The sequence below is a fragment of the Zingiber officinale genome, chromosome 8B, assembly GCF_018446385.1.
Source record: "Zingiber officinale cultivar Zhangliang chromosome 8B, Zo_v1.1, whole genome shotgun sequence".
NCBI lineage: Eukaryota > Viridiplantae > Streptophyta > Magnoliopsida > Zingiberales > Zingiberaceae > Zingiber > Zingiber officinale.
Window position 1 is genome coordinate 19,741,804 of NC_056001.1, and position 16,446 is coordinate 19,758,249.

A 16,446-nucleotide genomic window follows, 5' to 3' on the forward strand; every position below is an offset into this window, starting at 1 on the left:
AGTACAAGTCCTTGTTTACAATAAATTTAAATTTATAATTTTTTTAACATAATAATCTTAAACTGTAGTGAATCGTGAACCGACAATTTCGAACTATGAACCATAATCGTCTTGGACGATTAATATTAAAGGTCGATCTGCCTGAAACCGTTAGTTCGGAACCATCGAATCGTCGATTCGGAACTGTCAATTTAGAATCATCAAACCATCGGTTTGGCACCATTGAATCGTCGATTCCGTCAGGTCTATTACAAGAAACAAATGGCTAAAGTTTTTGTATCTGGAGTTGTTGAGAGCTTAACATATGAATTTTACTACTGGTTAACACATTTTTTTAAAAGAAATTTTGATTATGAATACAAATTTTAATATAAACGAGAAGATGTAACCTTGAGAGATAACAATACAAATATTAAATCTACAAGTACATGTATTTTTGCCAATTAACACTAACCTGCAATAAATCTGTGTTATTTTCCATAGAAAAAGTAGACAAAATATGTACTAAAACACTATAAACGTACACTGAAATTGAAACATCGAAACCATCTTACAATGTCAACTTCATTGAAATTGGATTCATGGGCTGTTTTTGATATACCCGATTATATTTCCTCATAACTTTTAAAACTTACATTAAGAAGCTTGCACATTATACAATGTCAATGGGTCACCGGGACTGCACTTCTGAAACCACACATTTCGGTGGACAAACTGTGACGATTGTGCTTCCATTAGCCTTGAAATTTACAAGCTGATCTACTGAGGCCTTCTTTAAGTAGGAGTCATTGCAACGACTGTCTGCCATATTCATCTGCTGAATTAGAGACCGTTTGATACGACCAGGAGGTGTTTCAGTGATTCCCACAGGCTTCTTCAAATCGTCTTCTTGTAGGATATCTCCTATCCTAGATAAGATATTGAATGATAAACTGACAAGAACCCTCGAGTAGGCTTCCACAATTGCATGCCCAATATCCTGCCATGAAAAGGAAGAATTAAAAACACGAAAAGAATTTTTGATCACGAGTATTTCACAGCATAAATAGAATAAAAATAAGAAGTCTAGTTTGATCATATCCCAAGAAGATGATAAGATTGAAGGGTCTTCCAAGTGCACAAAGAAATCCCATGCAGTAAATTAAGTGATAGAAAATCTTATCACCTTGTTGTATTGAACCTTGGTGACATCAATAAAAGATCGAGGGAGGTTTGGAAATCTGATCTTCAAAAGGCGCAAAAGTGCTTCAGTCCTCTCCAGATAGACTGCAATCTTCTCAATTTCAGATCCATGTTCTTTGACAAAGGACCATGGGAATCGCATTGGTGATTTTTTCACAGTTTCATATGACATTTGATGTTTCCAGACAAAGATTGCCCCTTCTAAACGGTTTATTGTGTCAAGTACAAAGTGCTCAGTCTCCATATTTAGAGAAACAAATATTTCCTCAACAGGAATAGACTCTGCCGCTATACCATAGTAGATGTCGACACCCAAACTAGCTTTTCCTGACTGCTTTAATAGAAACTCCATAAGCAAAATACACAAAATTACACAACAATTAAAAAATGATAAACCAGAGCATCGTTATACAACTGGCAGTGAAATAACTAAAAATGTTTGCTTGCCTTTGGAAGAGCGTCTTTTACCGAAGGAGGAATTGGCATTTGAGTCAAAACCTGTTCATTAATGTCTTTGGCAGCCTTGAGGACTTGGTAGACAAATTTACCCAGGAAACCAAGTTTTCTCCTCTCAGAAGGGGAAAGTCCAGACTCTGGAGTGCAAGGAGATGGAATCCACCATTTCTTGCTATTTCTTGTCCCATTATTACTGCCATCTCCGTTAGATCTGCTACCTAATTCAGCATACCAAAACTCAGTGTTCACCATTGAATCCAACATTTCCTGCAAGTATGTCATGCTTCATTCAGAAAACAAGAAAGTATAGTTTGGAAGGGGAAAAAAAAGCTTGACTGATCTTATATATGTACTTGCAAATTCCAAATGTCTGATAATAAAATGAACAAGAGGTAGCTTACAATCAGCATTGAATCTAATTTCTTGAGGGCGGGAAGAGTCAAATCAACATCAGATCGAGATTTTGGAATCATTATCTGAAAGAGGTACAGAGAGAATGAAATCTGTTGATTTCAATGCATAAATCTAAAAGGAGTTGGTCATCAACATTGCACCTCGAATATCCGGCCATTAGCACCACTCTGCTTTGCAGGAACCAACTCAACCATGTAGCTAGTGGGGGAAAGCAGCCAGTCCATTTCTCTGTGCCATCTGTTTTTTCTTTCTTCAGATAATGGCTCCAATTTCCATAGCTCTCCGTATATTGATGCTAATAATATAACATCACTAAATAAATCAGAACCAGCAGATATTTCTAAACGTTGCTTCAGAACACTAGATTTTTCTTTCAGCCAACCCATCTGAATTCATGCAACAATCTCATAGCCTAGAATTGACATTTGTACATACACTATACTCTTAAATACTTTCAGAGTGCCTGTAAGTTAAAGAACTAAGACACCATGACGCTTTCACAGAATACAAGAGATGCAGCAATCTAAAATTTCCATAATTTAGGAAATCAAAGAATGTCGGGGGAAGAACATCAGTACCTGCGAGATTGGTAATGGCATGGGACAATGCAAGAGCAGTACTTATCCCTTTGGTTCCCCCTGAAACATCTTCACCAAGAAGTAGCTTTGCAAACTTTTCCTTCATAGCTTCAACATCGGATATGTCCATTGAACACATAATAGGTGCCTTCCCTTTGATGCACAAATGATGCAAGCTGTTAAAAGTATCCCAATCATCAAGCGAATGTTCTTCCTGTTTGCTTGAGGACAAGCATTGCGAAGAGAAGGAAGAGCCAAAACCATCTTTGCTGGAAGAACAGCTGGAAGCATCTTCATCAAGGGAGTCCGTGGTTACAAATCCATCAGCACCACTTGTGGTACCACCGGCACTCTCATTGTCATAGGAGCAGCTGTTGAGGATGCAGCTCTCTAGGCCATTATATGTTGTCACCCCTACAGAAATGCATTCATCCTTCATGGTTCATATTTCATTGGGAGTTTAATTTTTGACAGAGCTATACTTGAAGCTAGGGTAAAAAATAAATTGACACAAGAGACATAAAGCAAGGAGTTATCATTTTGATTGGTCAGTTTATGATTTAAAAGTTCTTTAAGAAAGAACTAACAAATGGCAAATGGACGAGAGAATGATAATCATATAGAAGAGCAAGGTTAGCATTCTTTAAAATTGCCTTGATTATGGAGATGTGTAAAAGTCATATAATTGTTCAATATATCAGCCTCCAATTCTTATTTACCTGTGTGAAATATGAAAACAAGAGATGATGATGCTGTAAATAAGGCTCACATAGTTACATTGAGTTTGTGAAAAGTTCTACTAGCGCTACAGAACCAATCTAAGGTGATGTAGAGATGAAGTTTCTGTAACATACTGTTGTCTATATTCTGAGCAAAAATTGAAGTGGATATAGATAACACAATTTGTAGAGTAAGTAAATCCATCAGCTGCCTTCAAATAGAAAAAAATGGCCAAAAACCTAAAGAGCTCCTTGATTTTCAAAACCATTAAAAGGGAAAGTCCTATTTTCTTTATCCTTGTTATTTCTAATATGTCCATCATAGTACTATTTATCCTGATTTATTGAAAAGAGAACGGTTGATTCACTTTTGCTAGTTTGAGGTAAACTCATCCTAATTCCAATTAAAATATATGTTAATTTTAGTTTCAAATTTGCTAATCATTCCATGCGGAGTTATGATGACTTTTGCCTCAAATTAGCAAAAAGTGGCTAATTTCACTGAAATTATTCATTTTTATTAGTTTAACAAATCATATCACTCCATTATGAATATTCTCTAGTAGAAAGTCAAGAGTTACAGGAGAAATTAGAATGATTTTTTACTTTAAATTAGTAAAATTCGATCAGTGAGAAAAGTCACTTTTCAGTGTATTACGGACATATTAATTGTAACGGTGTGCCCTTTGACACTAATCAAAATAGAAGCATTCGGTGAGAAACGGGTCTAAGAATATTGGTTGTCTGGATGAGTCTCCATTAGCACTTCCCGATTTATCCTGGTCGGTGAAAAATTTTCATGGTACTGGGCCGATTATCCTAGGACTAGTCCATTCAAAGAACTAGGTATGTCAACTAAAAAAAACATCAAGTCAATGATTTTGAAAATAAGATACCTTTTGAATTTCCTAAGAAAATCATCTTAGGAATTGCAATTCATTTTTATTTATAGAGAATAGTGCTAGGTATGTATGAAATATACTGACAAAAGGTGGATATCAACAATATTAATAGAAAGATTTATAAGTGGAGCAAGATCACAAAAAAAAACAGTCAAATAATCAATATAGAGCACATATCCATATCAAATACGGTTCTTTTGTTTAACAGCAAACAATAATTACTCAAGAAGGTATAGATTGAGGGGGCGTTTGGTTTAGGGTAATAGGAGTGGGGAATGGGAATGGGAATCATTGATTCCCATTGTTAATGTTTGGATTATAGGAATAGGAATACAAATAAGGGAATGAATCCTTGAAATTGGGTAATGACTCATTACCATGTACCTCCCCTTCAATGAGCCATTACCCTATTTTCATCAATCAAAATATTCCCTTATTCCAAAAATACCCTTGACTTAAAACTAAAATTTTCTCCATTAATATCAAATATCAAAATATATTTATTTATTTTTTCTTTCATATCACTTATCTCTCCTTATTCTCTCTCATTATATTTTCTCTCTCATCATAGTTTCTCTCTCATCATTTTATCACACACTTTCTCTCTCCTTAATCTCTCCTATCACACTCTCTTTCCTCTTTTTTTCTCATTATATTTTCTCTCTCATCATACTTTCTCTCTTCTCAATCTCTTCCATCGCACTTTCTTTCTTCTTTTGTTCCTCATCACACTTTCTCTCTCCTCAATCTCTCCCATCACACTCTTTTTTCTCATCACACTTTCTCTCTCATCATACTTTTTCTCTCCTCAATCTCTCTTATCACACTTCCTCCTTTTTTCCTCAACACACTTTCTCTCTCATCATACTTTCTCTCTCCTCAATCTCTCTTATCACACTTACTCCTTTTTTTCTCAACACACTTTCTCTCTCATCATACTTTCTCTCTCCTCAATCTCTCCCATCATATTCACTGTTCTTTTTTCTCTCACCATACTTTCTCTCTCCTCAATCTCTCTCATCACACTCTCTCTCCTCATTTTTTCTCACTATATTTTCTCTCTCTTCATCCTCTCCTATCATACTTTCTCTCACATCATATTGTCTCTCATCATGCTCTCTCCAATCACACTCTCTTTTTTCATTTTCTCTCATCACACTTTCTCTCTCTTCATTCTTTCTTATCACACTTTCTCTCTCATAATTCTCTTTCATCATATTTTTCTCTCACATTCATCTTTCTCTCACATCTAATTTTTTCTCTTATTTTCCTTTAAGGGTAAAAAAGAAAACTTTGATTTATTCCGATAGAAGATATACAACTAACCAAACATTGCTTTTAAGAGTGATATCCATGCTCATACCCATTCCCATTCCACAATACAATGATTCCCATTCCGATTCCTATTCCTAGGAAAGAACCAAACGCCCCCTGAGATGCAAGATCTGTATGGATCGCATTGGCTATAACTTGCAGATCTACAGGGCAAAACACGCAAACCTACAGTCTGCTGATCAAGGACAAAACTGAGACATATTAGCTTAGCCTGTGTTGGCAGTTTCGGTCATAAAGAATCATACAGATCTGAAGAGCAATTGGAGCATAATAGAAGTGGCCAAGTACTGCCAATCACGTGACCAACAGACTATTGCTGTGTATAAAAGTCATGTCAACCAGGGCACTGGTTCAATTATGAACGAACCACAATTAATTAACAAAATAGATGATGCCTGAGAAGTCGTCTTCCAGTGAAACAGGGAATGATAGGCAGTGGGCACAGTAGACAGGGTTCCCACACTGACTTTTCACTTGCACAGCACACTGCATCATCCACGTGATGGGTGCAGGAAAAGGAGAAAGGGAAAAAAAACATTGGCTCGCGCACTAAATTTCAAAGGCCAACTTACCCTGAAAGGTAAGATTTTTGAAGAAGTTTGTGAAATAAAAAAGAAAAAAGTTTTAACCATTATGAATATAAGATTTGAAGTTTATAGTTAAAGAGTAATTTCAAAGCTGTTTTTTATCTTGAAATTGATATAATATGTATATAACCATCCAATTATATGTTATAAATTGTACATTATAAAAATCAATTGATGTTAATATGATTTTAGAATATTAAAGTGGCATGATATGACATATTAGGATAAAAAAAACTTATATAGAAGCATTTAGTCCATAGATGAACCTGCATTTACTGCATAAGTCATGATATGACATATTAGGATAAAAAAACTTGTATAGAACTCTAAGAGAAGCCTTTAGTCCATCGTAAGATGAACCTGCATTTACTGCATAAGGCGGAGTAAAGGAGTCCGCTCTCATTCATTCAATGCGCGCATTATCTCCCCTCGGTCGGTGCTTTTTCCCCTTTCTATTCCACTTAGCAGTAGTTACCAAGGACATAGCAGTTGCGTTCCAGACAACCGGACGCACTTTGCTTCGCGCAGCTATTAATTGGTTACCCTACCCCCTCTCATAGATTAGAAAAGAAAGGGGAAAGAAAAAGATAACTATTTGAAAATTGCAGATCACAAATTTCTAATTTCTTGGTAAGATTCACAAATGTGATGAACATATCCGGACCTAAGGAAGAAAATGTCCCTCAGGAAAAAAAAATCAAGTTTTGCTGGTACTGAAACATACAAATGAGCAACGAAAACAAGAAGAATAGAAACATACGGTCTTGCTCCTCGAAATCAAGGCTGATATCTTTGGTGCGACGGCGACAACAAGCTAATCTCTTCATGGTATTTATTATTCCCTGCTTCAGCGGAAAATGGGCAAACATTATGAACAAGATTCTAAAACAAGTGATAGGTCCAAGCAAGGTGCCGCAACTTAATATCACTTCCCTAAGAGGTCAGCAATGATCGCAAAACAATTGAAGAGGGCTCCACCTTGAATCTGAAGCAATTTATTACTTTTTATCTTAATATCTTGCTTGTGTTATTATCGCCTTCCTATTGTGGGATTTGCTCATAAAAATAATAAAACAATTCGCCCAATCGCTTTAAAAAGTAAACAAAAGGTAGCAGTCCAGGAATTTTGAAACTTGAATCGGACACGAGTTCTTTTCAGAAGGAGCAGATGAAGACAACGCCACATTTCAAAAGGTTAAAGTTAAAAAACAGAAAGAAAAAAAAACCTGAAAAGAGACGAAAAGATTTCAAAAATACGGAAGCAAGAAAGTGAAGCAGAGGACTTGAGAACCGAATCACTTCAAATGATAGTATTTGCATTCCAGAAAGAAGCCATGTCAACGATCGGCGAAGAGAAGATAAACATTTACCTAGAGAAAGAGAATGCGCGGAGGAATAACTTCTACGCCTACTATTCGAAGATGGAGGCCAGATCCGCACCACAGGAGCAATCACAACAACAAAACGAGTAACGAAAACTCGCAGATGAAGATCTAAAGTCGAATCCGAGAGGGAAACTAACCTGAACTCGTGCCAGTCGGCAATGCACTGCTCGTGAAGTTGTGCTACAGCGCTGCCGAGCGTGGAGTGGACGATGACGACGACCGAAGGAGCGGTAAGCGATGGTGGCGAAGAATGGAGATTTTGTGGGATTTTTGTAGTTTTTCGTTACAAATTTCGGGAAGAATAAAAGAACAGCGAGACGAGCAGAAGCGGCGGAGGCCGCGCCAGTGCGGCACTAGTAGTAGTTGCAGTCTCTGCCATGGCCACTCGGATATCGAAGAAAACAAAGCCCATCTCTTCTGCCACAAATTCCATTTCCCTCTTACAATATTATAATATATAATCATAAAGCCCACTGTCTTTCAGAAAATGCCGTTTGCCTCGTAAATAATTATGATTTTTCTTTATTTTTTTAATATAAAAATGACAATTCAGTTAGCATCACCGATTGTTGGTCCCTGTGATAAAAACATCAGAAAATCGATCCGTATTAGGGTGTCCATGGACCCGATCCGCTCGTCTCCTATGTGGTGGGCCAAGCTCGGCCTATGATTGTTAGGGGGGGAAATGTATTATATATTGTAAATATGTAAGTTTTTTTTTTTTTTTTGTTATTTGCCTTGTAGATCTCTTTGTTGAAAGGATTTGGAAAGTCGTTTTTAGAAAAGATATATTGAGAAGTGATTTAATTTTAAAAAATATTTTACTATAATTTACTTTTGGGCTATTTATAATCGTGTTGAAATAATTAGAACCATGTGTGATTTTTTTTTAGGATTTTCATCGGCCTTAGGATATTAATTGTTCGATTTTAATAACTTTTCAACCTAAAGACTGTTCATTTTCTTCTAAGAGCATCTCCAATCCATCATCAAAATATCAAATTTAGTGTCAATTTGACACCAAATTACTCCAACTCATACACCAAAACTCATCCCAATGGTGTTGCACTATTCACATCACCATATTTGATGATGGAGAGATTTTTTTTAATTTTATTATATTATTATAAAATCAAATGTAATTAATTAATAATTATTATTTTCTTCATCTTTATTTATAGTATAATTAAATATAATTATTATTTATTATAAATTTAAATTAAGTGTATTTAATAGCATATTTAAATTTTATTATGTATATTTATAAATATTTAATTTATTAAAATTATTATTTTAATTTATTTAATATATTTTAATTATAATTACATTTATTTAAAATATTAAGAAGTATTAATTTTAAACATAATAATTATCATATAAAAAAAATAATAAGAATAATAGAATATTCTAAAGAATATTCTTTTTTTATGTGATATGGTGATGATGGGTTGGAGTTGAAATAGTATTTGGTGTTGAAATAACACCATTTTGGTATGAAAATTATACCAAATTTAATGATGTGGATTGGAGATGGTCTAAAGGGAAATCCCTGTCCTCACGACATCATGCCCATTAGTATTATCATAAAATAAGTTAATTATTTTAGGCTACAAGGGTTTTAAATTATTTTATAAGTGATTTATTTTTAGCCTTAACTAAAGATTTAGATATGCTAGAAATATCGCTAATTAACTTATTTATATGGGAAAAGTTGGAGGACAGATCCTCTGGTCCGTAATTTGCGGATCAAGGGATGGTCCACTATTGTAGACCCTTGATTTGGATAGACCCTATCAATTTAAAGGTGAACTCCATCCAAATCAATGATCCTTGTACAATGGACCATCTCCTGGTCCATAAATTATGGACAAGAAGATCCGGCCCGGAAAAGTTGACCTCATTAATTATCACTTTCATTTTTGTTCGACGCTTTAAAGCATCACATCATTTTCTTTATTAATATATCTATAATTTAAGACAAATAACTCACTTTATTAAATTTAAACAATCATTTTTTACTATATATTACATTAACTACTCTAAAATTTCTATCGTCATTAATTTTTTATTATATTCTTCTCTTTTATCTATTTTTTTATTATTATATTGATGGAATGAGTGAAATGAGAGAGATTTGAAAAAATGAGTGGAATGAGAGAAATTTAAAAAATATTATTTTATTTTTAAAGTAGAGATTTCATTCCCTAAATTTAGAGAATTACTATTCATCAAATCTAAATTTAGGGAATGAATAGAGTAGTTGATGCAAAGATTTTTTTGCTACCCTATCTAAAATTTAGGATAAAATTTTTGAATAAGATAATTGATGTAGTGATGTGGATGCTCTTAGCTAGACTTCCTAGATCACACCACTTTATCATCGTAAATAATTATTAGAGCCAAGTAACTATCATAACGAGTTAGAGAGGATGAATAACTTCAATCACTCCATTTTAATCTTGTACTTGTAGTTTAAATATGCAGTGGAAACTTGAATTAAATTTAACAGCAAATGCACAATTTCGAGATTTTACTTTGTATCTGTTTCTTCGGTAACTAATCCAAAGTCTACTCCTAGTGATCTCCTCTACTATGAACTTCTCGTTTTCAGATACCTTTCAAAGGTGAAAAAACCTCGTACACCTTGTTCTTATAAGAACACAATAAGCAAATACAAAAAAAACAAATACAAATAAAAAATAAAACAACTTTACAATAAGCATTTTGCATCGTTTGCTTCTTTGTCACTTTGAAATGTATCTTAATGGTTGTAAATGCATCAACATTTCCTCTAAGACCTCCGATAATTGGCATTGAAAATCGTCATGAAATCCTCTTTATAAGGATGTTATCTATGTTGATTTTTGTCTACTAATCGATTAGTAGACTTCACAAATCGATTGCCATTGAATTTGGCCTTTAAACCTACAAAATGATTATTTTTTACCTTACTAATCATCTAGTTCTAATGTTCGAGTCAAAAATTGTCCTTCGGAAGATTACTCTATCAGAACTTCCTTATTGTCTAGCATATGATAAACCTTGACCTATTGGTGTATATATATATATATATATATATATATCTATATATATATATATATATATATATAGGATATTGATTAAAATGATTAAAATTTGAACTAAATGAATTTATTTAGGAAAATAAAAATATAAAAATTGATAAATAATGGATAAGTAAGTTTATATGAATTAATAGATTTAAAAAAATCTAGATTTTAAATAAATCATTTTAGATTTTATAGGAATAAAGGGATACAATACTTATTTAAAGGAGAAGTTGATTCAACATGAACCTCGGTTTTGATTATCAAAATCTAAAGTTTTGATTAATGTTCGCGTCGTCACAAGAACAGCCGCCCATGCGACCTCCACCGCCGCCCACACGCTGCCTTCACGGCCATCCCCAACGAGCCTCGATGATGCTGCTGTATCCCTCGCCTCCCAGACACTGTCACCTGGCATCGCAGACCGCTGTCGCCAGGTGTCACAAACAACCGTTCTATTTAAGCGAACAAGACAGAAATCCTCAACTTAGAGTACAATGCTCGAGATTCTATAGATCTCAACCACCGTCGCCGATCAACCGCTCCACTGTTGTCATCGTCAGTGTCTGGTCGTGACCTGACGACCACAACCGAGGTTGCCTCCTCATTCCAACAGCGCGATCGTCGCTCATCTGTCGTCGTTGTCCTTGCCTGACCGACCATTGCTCCGTCTGATTAGCCGCCACGTTGACCCTCCGTCGCATGCCTCATCCCACTGTGCTGCAAGAGAAGAAGAAGGAGAAGACGAAGTAGGGTAATAATTTTATCCATGATTTAATTAATTAATCCTTGTTAGTATGGTTTGGGTTAATTAATTAGTTAAAGGATTAGTTAACAATTTGATTTGGTTAGTATATCAGGTTAATTGTAATTTATTTAGAAAAAGGATTTAATTGGTTAATTACAATGCTGATTAATTAACTAATTGGTTTGATAACTTAAGTCAGGTAATAAGTTTGTTATAATTTTGATTAATTTCATGAATGAAATTTGATTATTTGATTAATTAATTACTATATGAGCAATTTTGAGTATTAAGCGCAATAACTAGGTGATATTGATTAGCTAATCGTAATTAAATAAGTATTTGAATTGTCTTTAATTGATTAAGTCACTATCCTCTAATTAATGTAGATAAATTAATTAATAGATGGATGGATGAATAAATTAATAAGTTGAATTAATTAATCAATAGGGTTTGATTATTGATTAATAGACTCTTAGGTTCTTCGTATCCTTTATTTGTAGATACAAGCTTGAGATAGATCTTTTTACTGGAAGACTGTCAGCATATTCTACAGTTAAGATTGGTACTTTCTAATTTGACCTCTTTAATTTTTTGATCTTAATACATGATTATTTATTATCATTTATTGATTAGACAACAATTACTTTTTACCTTGACTTACTCTATTTACTTCTTAAGTTGAGATTTTATTTCTTGTCATTACATTTTAGTCTATTTGACATTCATACAATCTCATTGCTATCCATGTAATTTATTGCTATTTATACTTGTGTCGTTATGTTTGCGATAGCATAGTATAGCTTGTAGAGCTTTACATTTGGATGTGATTATTTTAGTGAGTTTGATTATTATTGTGTGTATACATTTACTTCTGGGCTGCTCACTAGACAAGATAGTGGCAGCGTGTATTTAGAGTCGTCAATTTGGGTTAAATTTGTCGGGTTAGCCCGCCCTGCCAAATAATTTAAGTGGGCTGAGTTGGAATTTTATCAACCCAAGTCATTCACAGGCCAACCCGCGCAAGTCCGTGACCCCCATAGGTTGGCCCGCGACGGGCTTGGGTTGGCCCGCAGGTTGAGAAATATATGTAAGTTAAGTTTTATGTTAATTTATTATCTTTCTTTATTATGATTTTGAAATAAAAATAGTATTTTTATTGAACATGTGTACTCGTTTATGTCCGTTTATCTTTAAAATATTTTTTTTGAATATATTTGATTGATAAAATATTTTTGAAGTCAAACGTTAAAGATATGAAACTTTTTTTATTTTTTTTTATTTTTTATCGGCATGCGGGTTGACCCGCCTAACCCGCAACATGCCTTAATTGGGTTAAGTTGGGGACTTCCCAACCCGCCAAGATGATGGGTCGACCCTCCCCACCTCGCCAAATGGTCTGCCTGCTATGAACCGACCCACCCCGCTAGGGGTTGACCCATCTGATAGCTTTACGTGCATTGTCGCCCGTAGTTCATAGCTAGATAGCTACACATCTTGTCTGCCCACTAGACCAGGTAGTGGTAGCGTATATTGTCACCCGCAGACAGTGACATTTATGTGCTCTAATAAACCATTGGACCAGTTGGTGGTAGCATGTATTTACACCCGCAGTTAGTAGTTGAGAAGCTAGATAGCTACCTCGTCCTATTTGCCCACTGAACCATATGGTGATAGCATGTATTATCGCCCGTATATAGTGGATACTCTGACTGCACACGAGACACAATCGTGGTAGTATGTTATTGTGTACAGTCATGACTTGTTATATGTTTGTTATATGCTAATTATGTGCTAAGTTTATGCAGGTGATTTTGGGATATACTATATATACTCCCGATTTATTGGTTATTCATGGTTGAGCAGATCAGTAAAGGATTACATTGTTAGTTATGATTTGTTTAGTAGATGATTTTATGTTGATACTCTTACTTTTGTCATAAGTATTTATTGGAACAATCGATATGACCCTAGGTTTTGATGTTTGGACAAAAGTTTAAGTTAGGTTATTATTATATTTGATATGCACTTGTGAGTGTGCAAGATGCAGGTACAACAAGGCAAAGTCCAAATGTGACTTGGCAAGGATGAAGTCCTAGAGCGTGGCTCTTGGCGGTGTAAGTCCAAGTATGTAGCCTTGGTAACGTAAGTCCAAGTGTGACTTGGAAATGGAAGACTTGACAACAAAGGACAAGGCCGAAGGAAGCTCTTGAAGGCAAGGCGTGAAGGCTAGGGAAGCATCCAAGTGACGCAAGACTAATGGAAGAGGCTAGAAGGCAAGGTCGAGCTTGTACGGGTGAGGACAAGTGCATGAGTGATTGCACTCGAGATTAAAACCCTAGTATTATGATTTACCAGTCGACTAGTCCAATGTACAGAATATTTTTGTGCCTAACGACTGTGAAATACTAGTCGACTAGTAAAGAGTCATTGAACAGAATCGCAGATGTAGTGGAGGTCCATTGATTGTGTCCAATTGTAACACCAGTCGATTGATGATAATACCAGTTGACTAGTAAGCAAAAAACCAATTAGGGATTCCAGTCTGTGGCCTATATAATCAAGCCTTTGGAGCTTGATTATGGTTGATGAAACAGGAGTGGAAAATCCTTGTTAGTAGTCTACCTTGAGCTATGATCAGAGTGCGGTATATTGATCAAGGTTGTGCGAGGTTTACTCCACTGAGAAGGAACTCAAGTAGCTAGAGGTTGTCGGGGCTTGATCCACCAAAGGATCATAGGGATCATCCATCTTACAGACATGCCGTGGAGTAGGAACTGTAAGTACCTCATGGTAGTTTTGATGTGATCAACCAAGTCAAGTTAAGTCATATTATGCCTTGATGCCCTATGCCTGAGTGTGCAAGAACTTAGGAGTATAGGAGGTCGAGCGAAAGATGTAGCCAGCGAGAAGGATGGTACGGGAGAGAGTCGATGGGCTCGGTGCGTCCGAGGGACGAGGTATTGTGGAAGAGTATGTTGGTGGACGAGAAGGAAGCGCGCGGCAATTCTGAGGGACGAGATGCTAGAGAAGAAGGTTGCTCGACAAGGCCAGAAATGGGTTCAGGTGAGCCCTATTCCGGATGGTCGAAATCACCCAAATAAGCGGAGCCAGAGAGGAAGACCCAGACCAAAAGTCAACATGGAGTTGACTCTAGTCCGGGCGCCCAGACCAGCAGGGCCAGCCAGAGTGCCTCGGGTCGCACCCTAATCAAAAGCTGGCTTAGCCTAGTCCGGGCGCCCGAACCAGGTCTAGGCGCCTAGACTAGAAATCTTATCGAAACGTCACTTGTTGCGATCCGTGGTGTTGTGGATAAAATTCTATCCACACTCGGGCACTTGGAACCCTTCCAGGCATCCAGATCAATGCTATAAATACAACACTGATCTCAGTAGTTAGTGACAACACTTATAAATGATTCTCTTTCTGTTCAATTTTGTATTCGAGTGCTTTAACTACTGTAAGAGACTTCTCCACCTGAAGGAGATTTGTTAGTGAGCTTTCAATATCTTGGATTAGCAATCCCCTGATTGCAAACCAAGTAACCAATCTGCCTCTTCTTTATTTTTGCTAATTAGTTTCTTTTTTACAAGTATTTGTATTAATCAAGTTATAAGTCGAGAAAGGTTTGAGTTTTTATTTTTCAGACAATTCACCCCCTCTTGCCTGTCGCAAAGGACCAACACGTGGTATCAGAGCAAGGACGCTTCAGAAGGACTAATCGGTAACTGAAGCACAAGAGATGGCCAGACCGAGCATCTACCTGCCTAAATACGAGGGAGAGTTCACAATTTGGAAGAAAAAAATGGAGATATTTTTTTAAAACTAACTTTGAATTATTAATAATAATGAAGTATGATTTTGTAGCACCAAAGAACAAAGAAGAATATCAATGGATGAAAAAGGAGCAAGCTGACTTTGTGACAAATGGCAAGGTAGAATTTTATCTGCTAAGTGTTTTACCGCCTCAAGAAGTCAACTAGATCAGAGCGTACAAGTCAGCCAAGGAGCTTTGGGAGAAATTTCTGAAACTACATGAAGGGACCTCGGAGACAAAACTCGCAAGACGGGACCTACTACAGAACCAGATCAGTAACATCTGATTAGAAGAAGGTGAAACTGTCGCACACCTCCACTGAAGGATTAAAGAACTCATCACCAGAATCACGAATTTCAGAGAAAAGATAATCAACTGAGATTGCTAAGATACACGCTTAAAGCATTTCCTAGAACTCCTGAATGGTCAACCCTAGTAGATGCATATTTCATCTCTAGGGTCTTAGAGGTAAGTAATTTAGAGGAATTATTTTCGATATTTGAAATTCACAAATCTAGATATGCAAATCTAAAGATGAAGATAATGCAAAACATTGCCCTGAAGGGAAAAATAGACGAACCAGAGTCCAAAACATCCCTTGACGATAATGAAACGACGTTCATGGTAAGGTAATTCAAAAAAAATTAAGGATAATAAGTTTAATCAAGTGCAAGGTAAAAGAAGGAAAAGAAAGGTAAGATGCGACCATTGTAATGAAGAAGGGCACGTCAAAGACAACTGCCGAAAATTAAAGAACAAGGAGAAGGACAAGAAGCTGACCCAAACAAAGCACATACACTTAAAGACGATGTGGGACGAAATGTCGTCAAAGTCGGAGATCGAAGCCCACACCGGACTTGCGCTGATGACAAGTCACCAAGAAGAAGAAGATGAAGCAAGCTCATCTGAAATGAGCATCGAAAACATTGAAGAAGGGGGAGCAACATCAGAAGAAAGTATCTCTACAGGGGAGTATCAGAGATTGACAAGGTAAGTAAAGTACGGTCTCTATCTCCTGACCAATTATTTAAATTTGTTAAAATTTTATCAAAAAATTCCTATAAATTAGAAATAGATAATAAAAAGTTATTAAAAGAAAATAATCAATTAAAAGAAACTTTAGCAACATCTCGTCAATTAGAAGATTTCGACAAACTAAAAATAGAAAATGAATATTTAAAAGAACAAATACAAAAATTAAAAACTTTTGCATGTCCGAATGTTATTCTTTCAAATTTTATAAATTTCTAAGGACTTAATT

The 16,446-nt window shown here is 35.7% G+C and overlaps 1 protein-coding gene across 2 annotated transcripts; it reads right to left on the minus strand.

The window, feature by feature from the left end:
• Window positions 1–500: 500 nt before the first annotated feature.
• On the minus strand, window positions 501–8,004 carry LOC122016986 (rop guanine nucleotide exchange factor 14-like). Of its 2 annotated transcripts, XM_042574439.1 has the most exons (9): window positions 7,696–8,004; window positions 7,544–7,584; window positions 6,934–7,015; window positions 2,631–3,044; window positions 2,193–2,347; window positions 2,040–2,114; window positions 1,630–1,905; window positions 1,166–1,513; window positions 501–979 (listed from the first exon to the last, which is right to left on the minus strand). In XM_042574439.1, exons 3-9 carry the CDS (start codon window positions 6,998–7,000, stop codon window positions 671–673), a joined length of 1,644 nt encoding a protein of 547 aa, XP_042430373.1. In that variant the 5' UTR covers window positions 7,001–7,015; window positions 7,544–7,584; window positions 7,696–8,004; the 3' UTR covers window positions 501–670. The 2 variants fall into 2 exon arrangements, with proteins under 2 accessions (XP_042430373.1, XP_042430372.1); XM_042574438.1 differs by lacking the exon at window positions 7,544–7,584.
• Window positions 8,005–16,446: the final 8,442 nt, after the last annotated feature.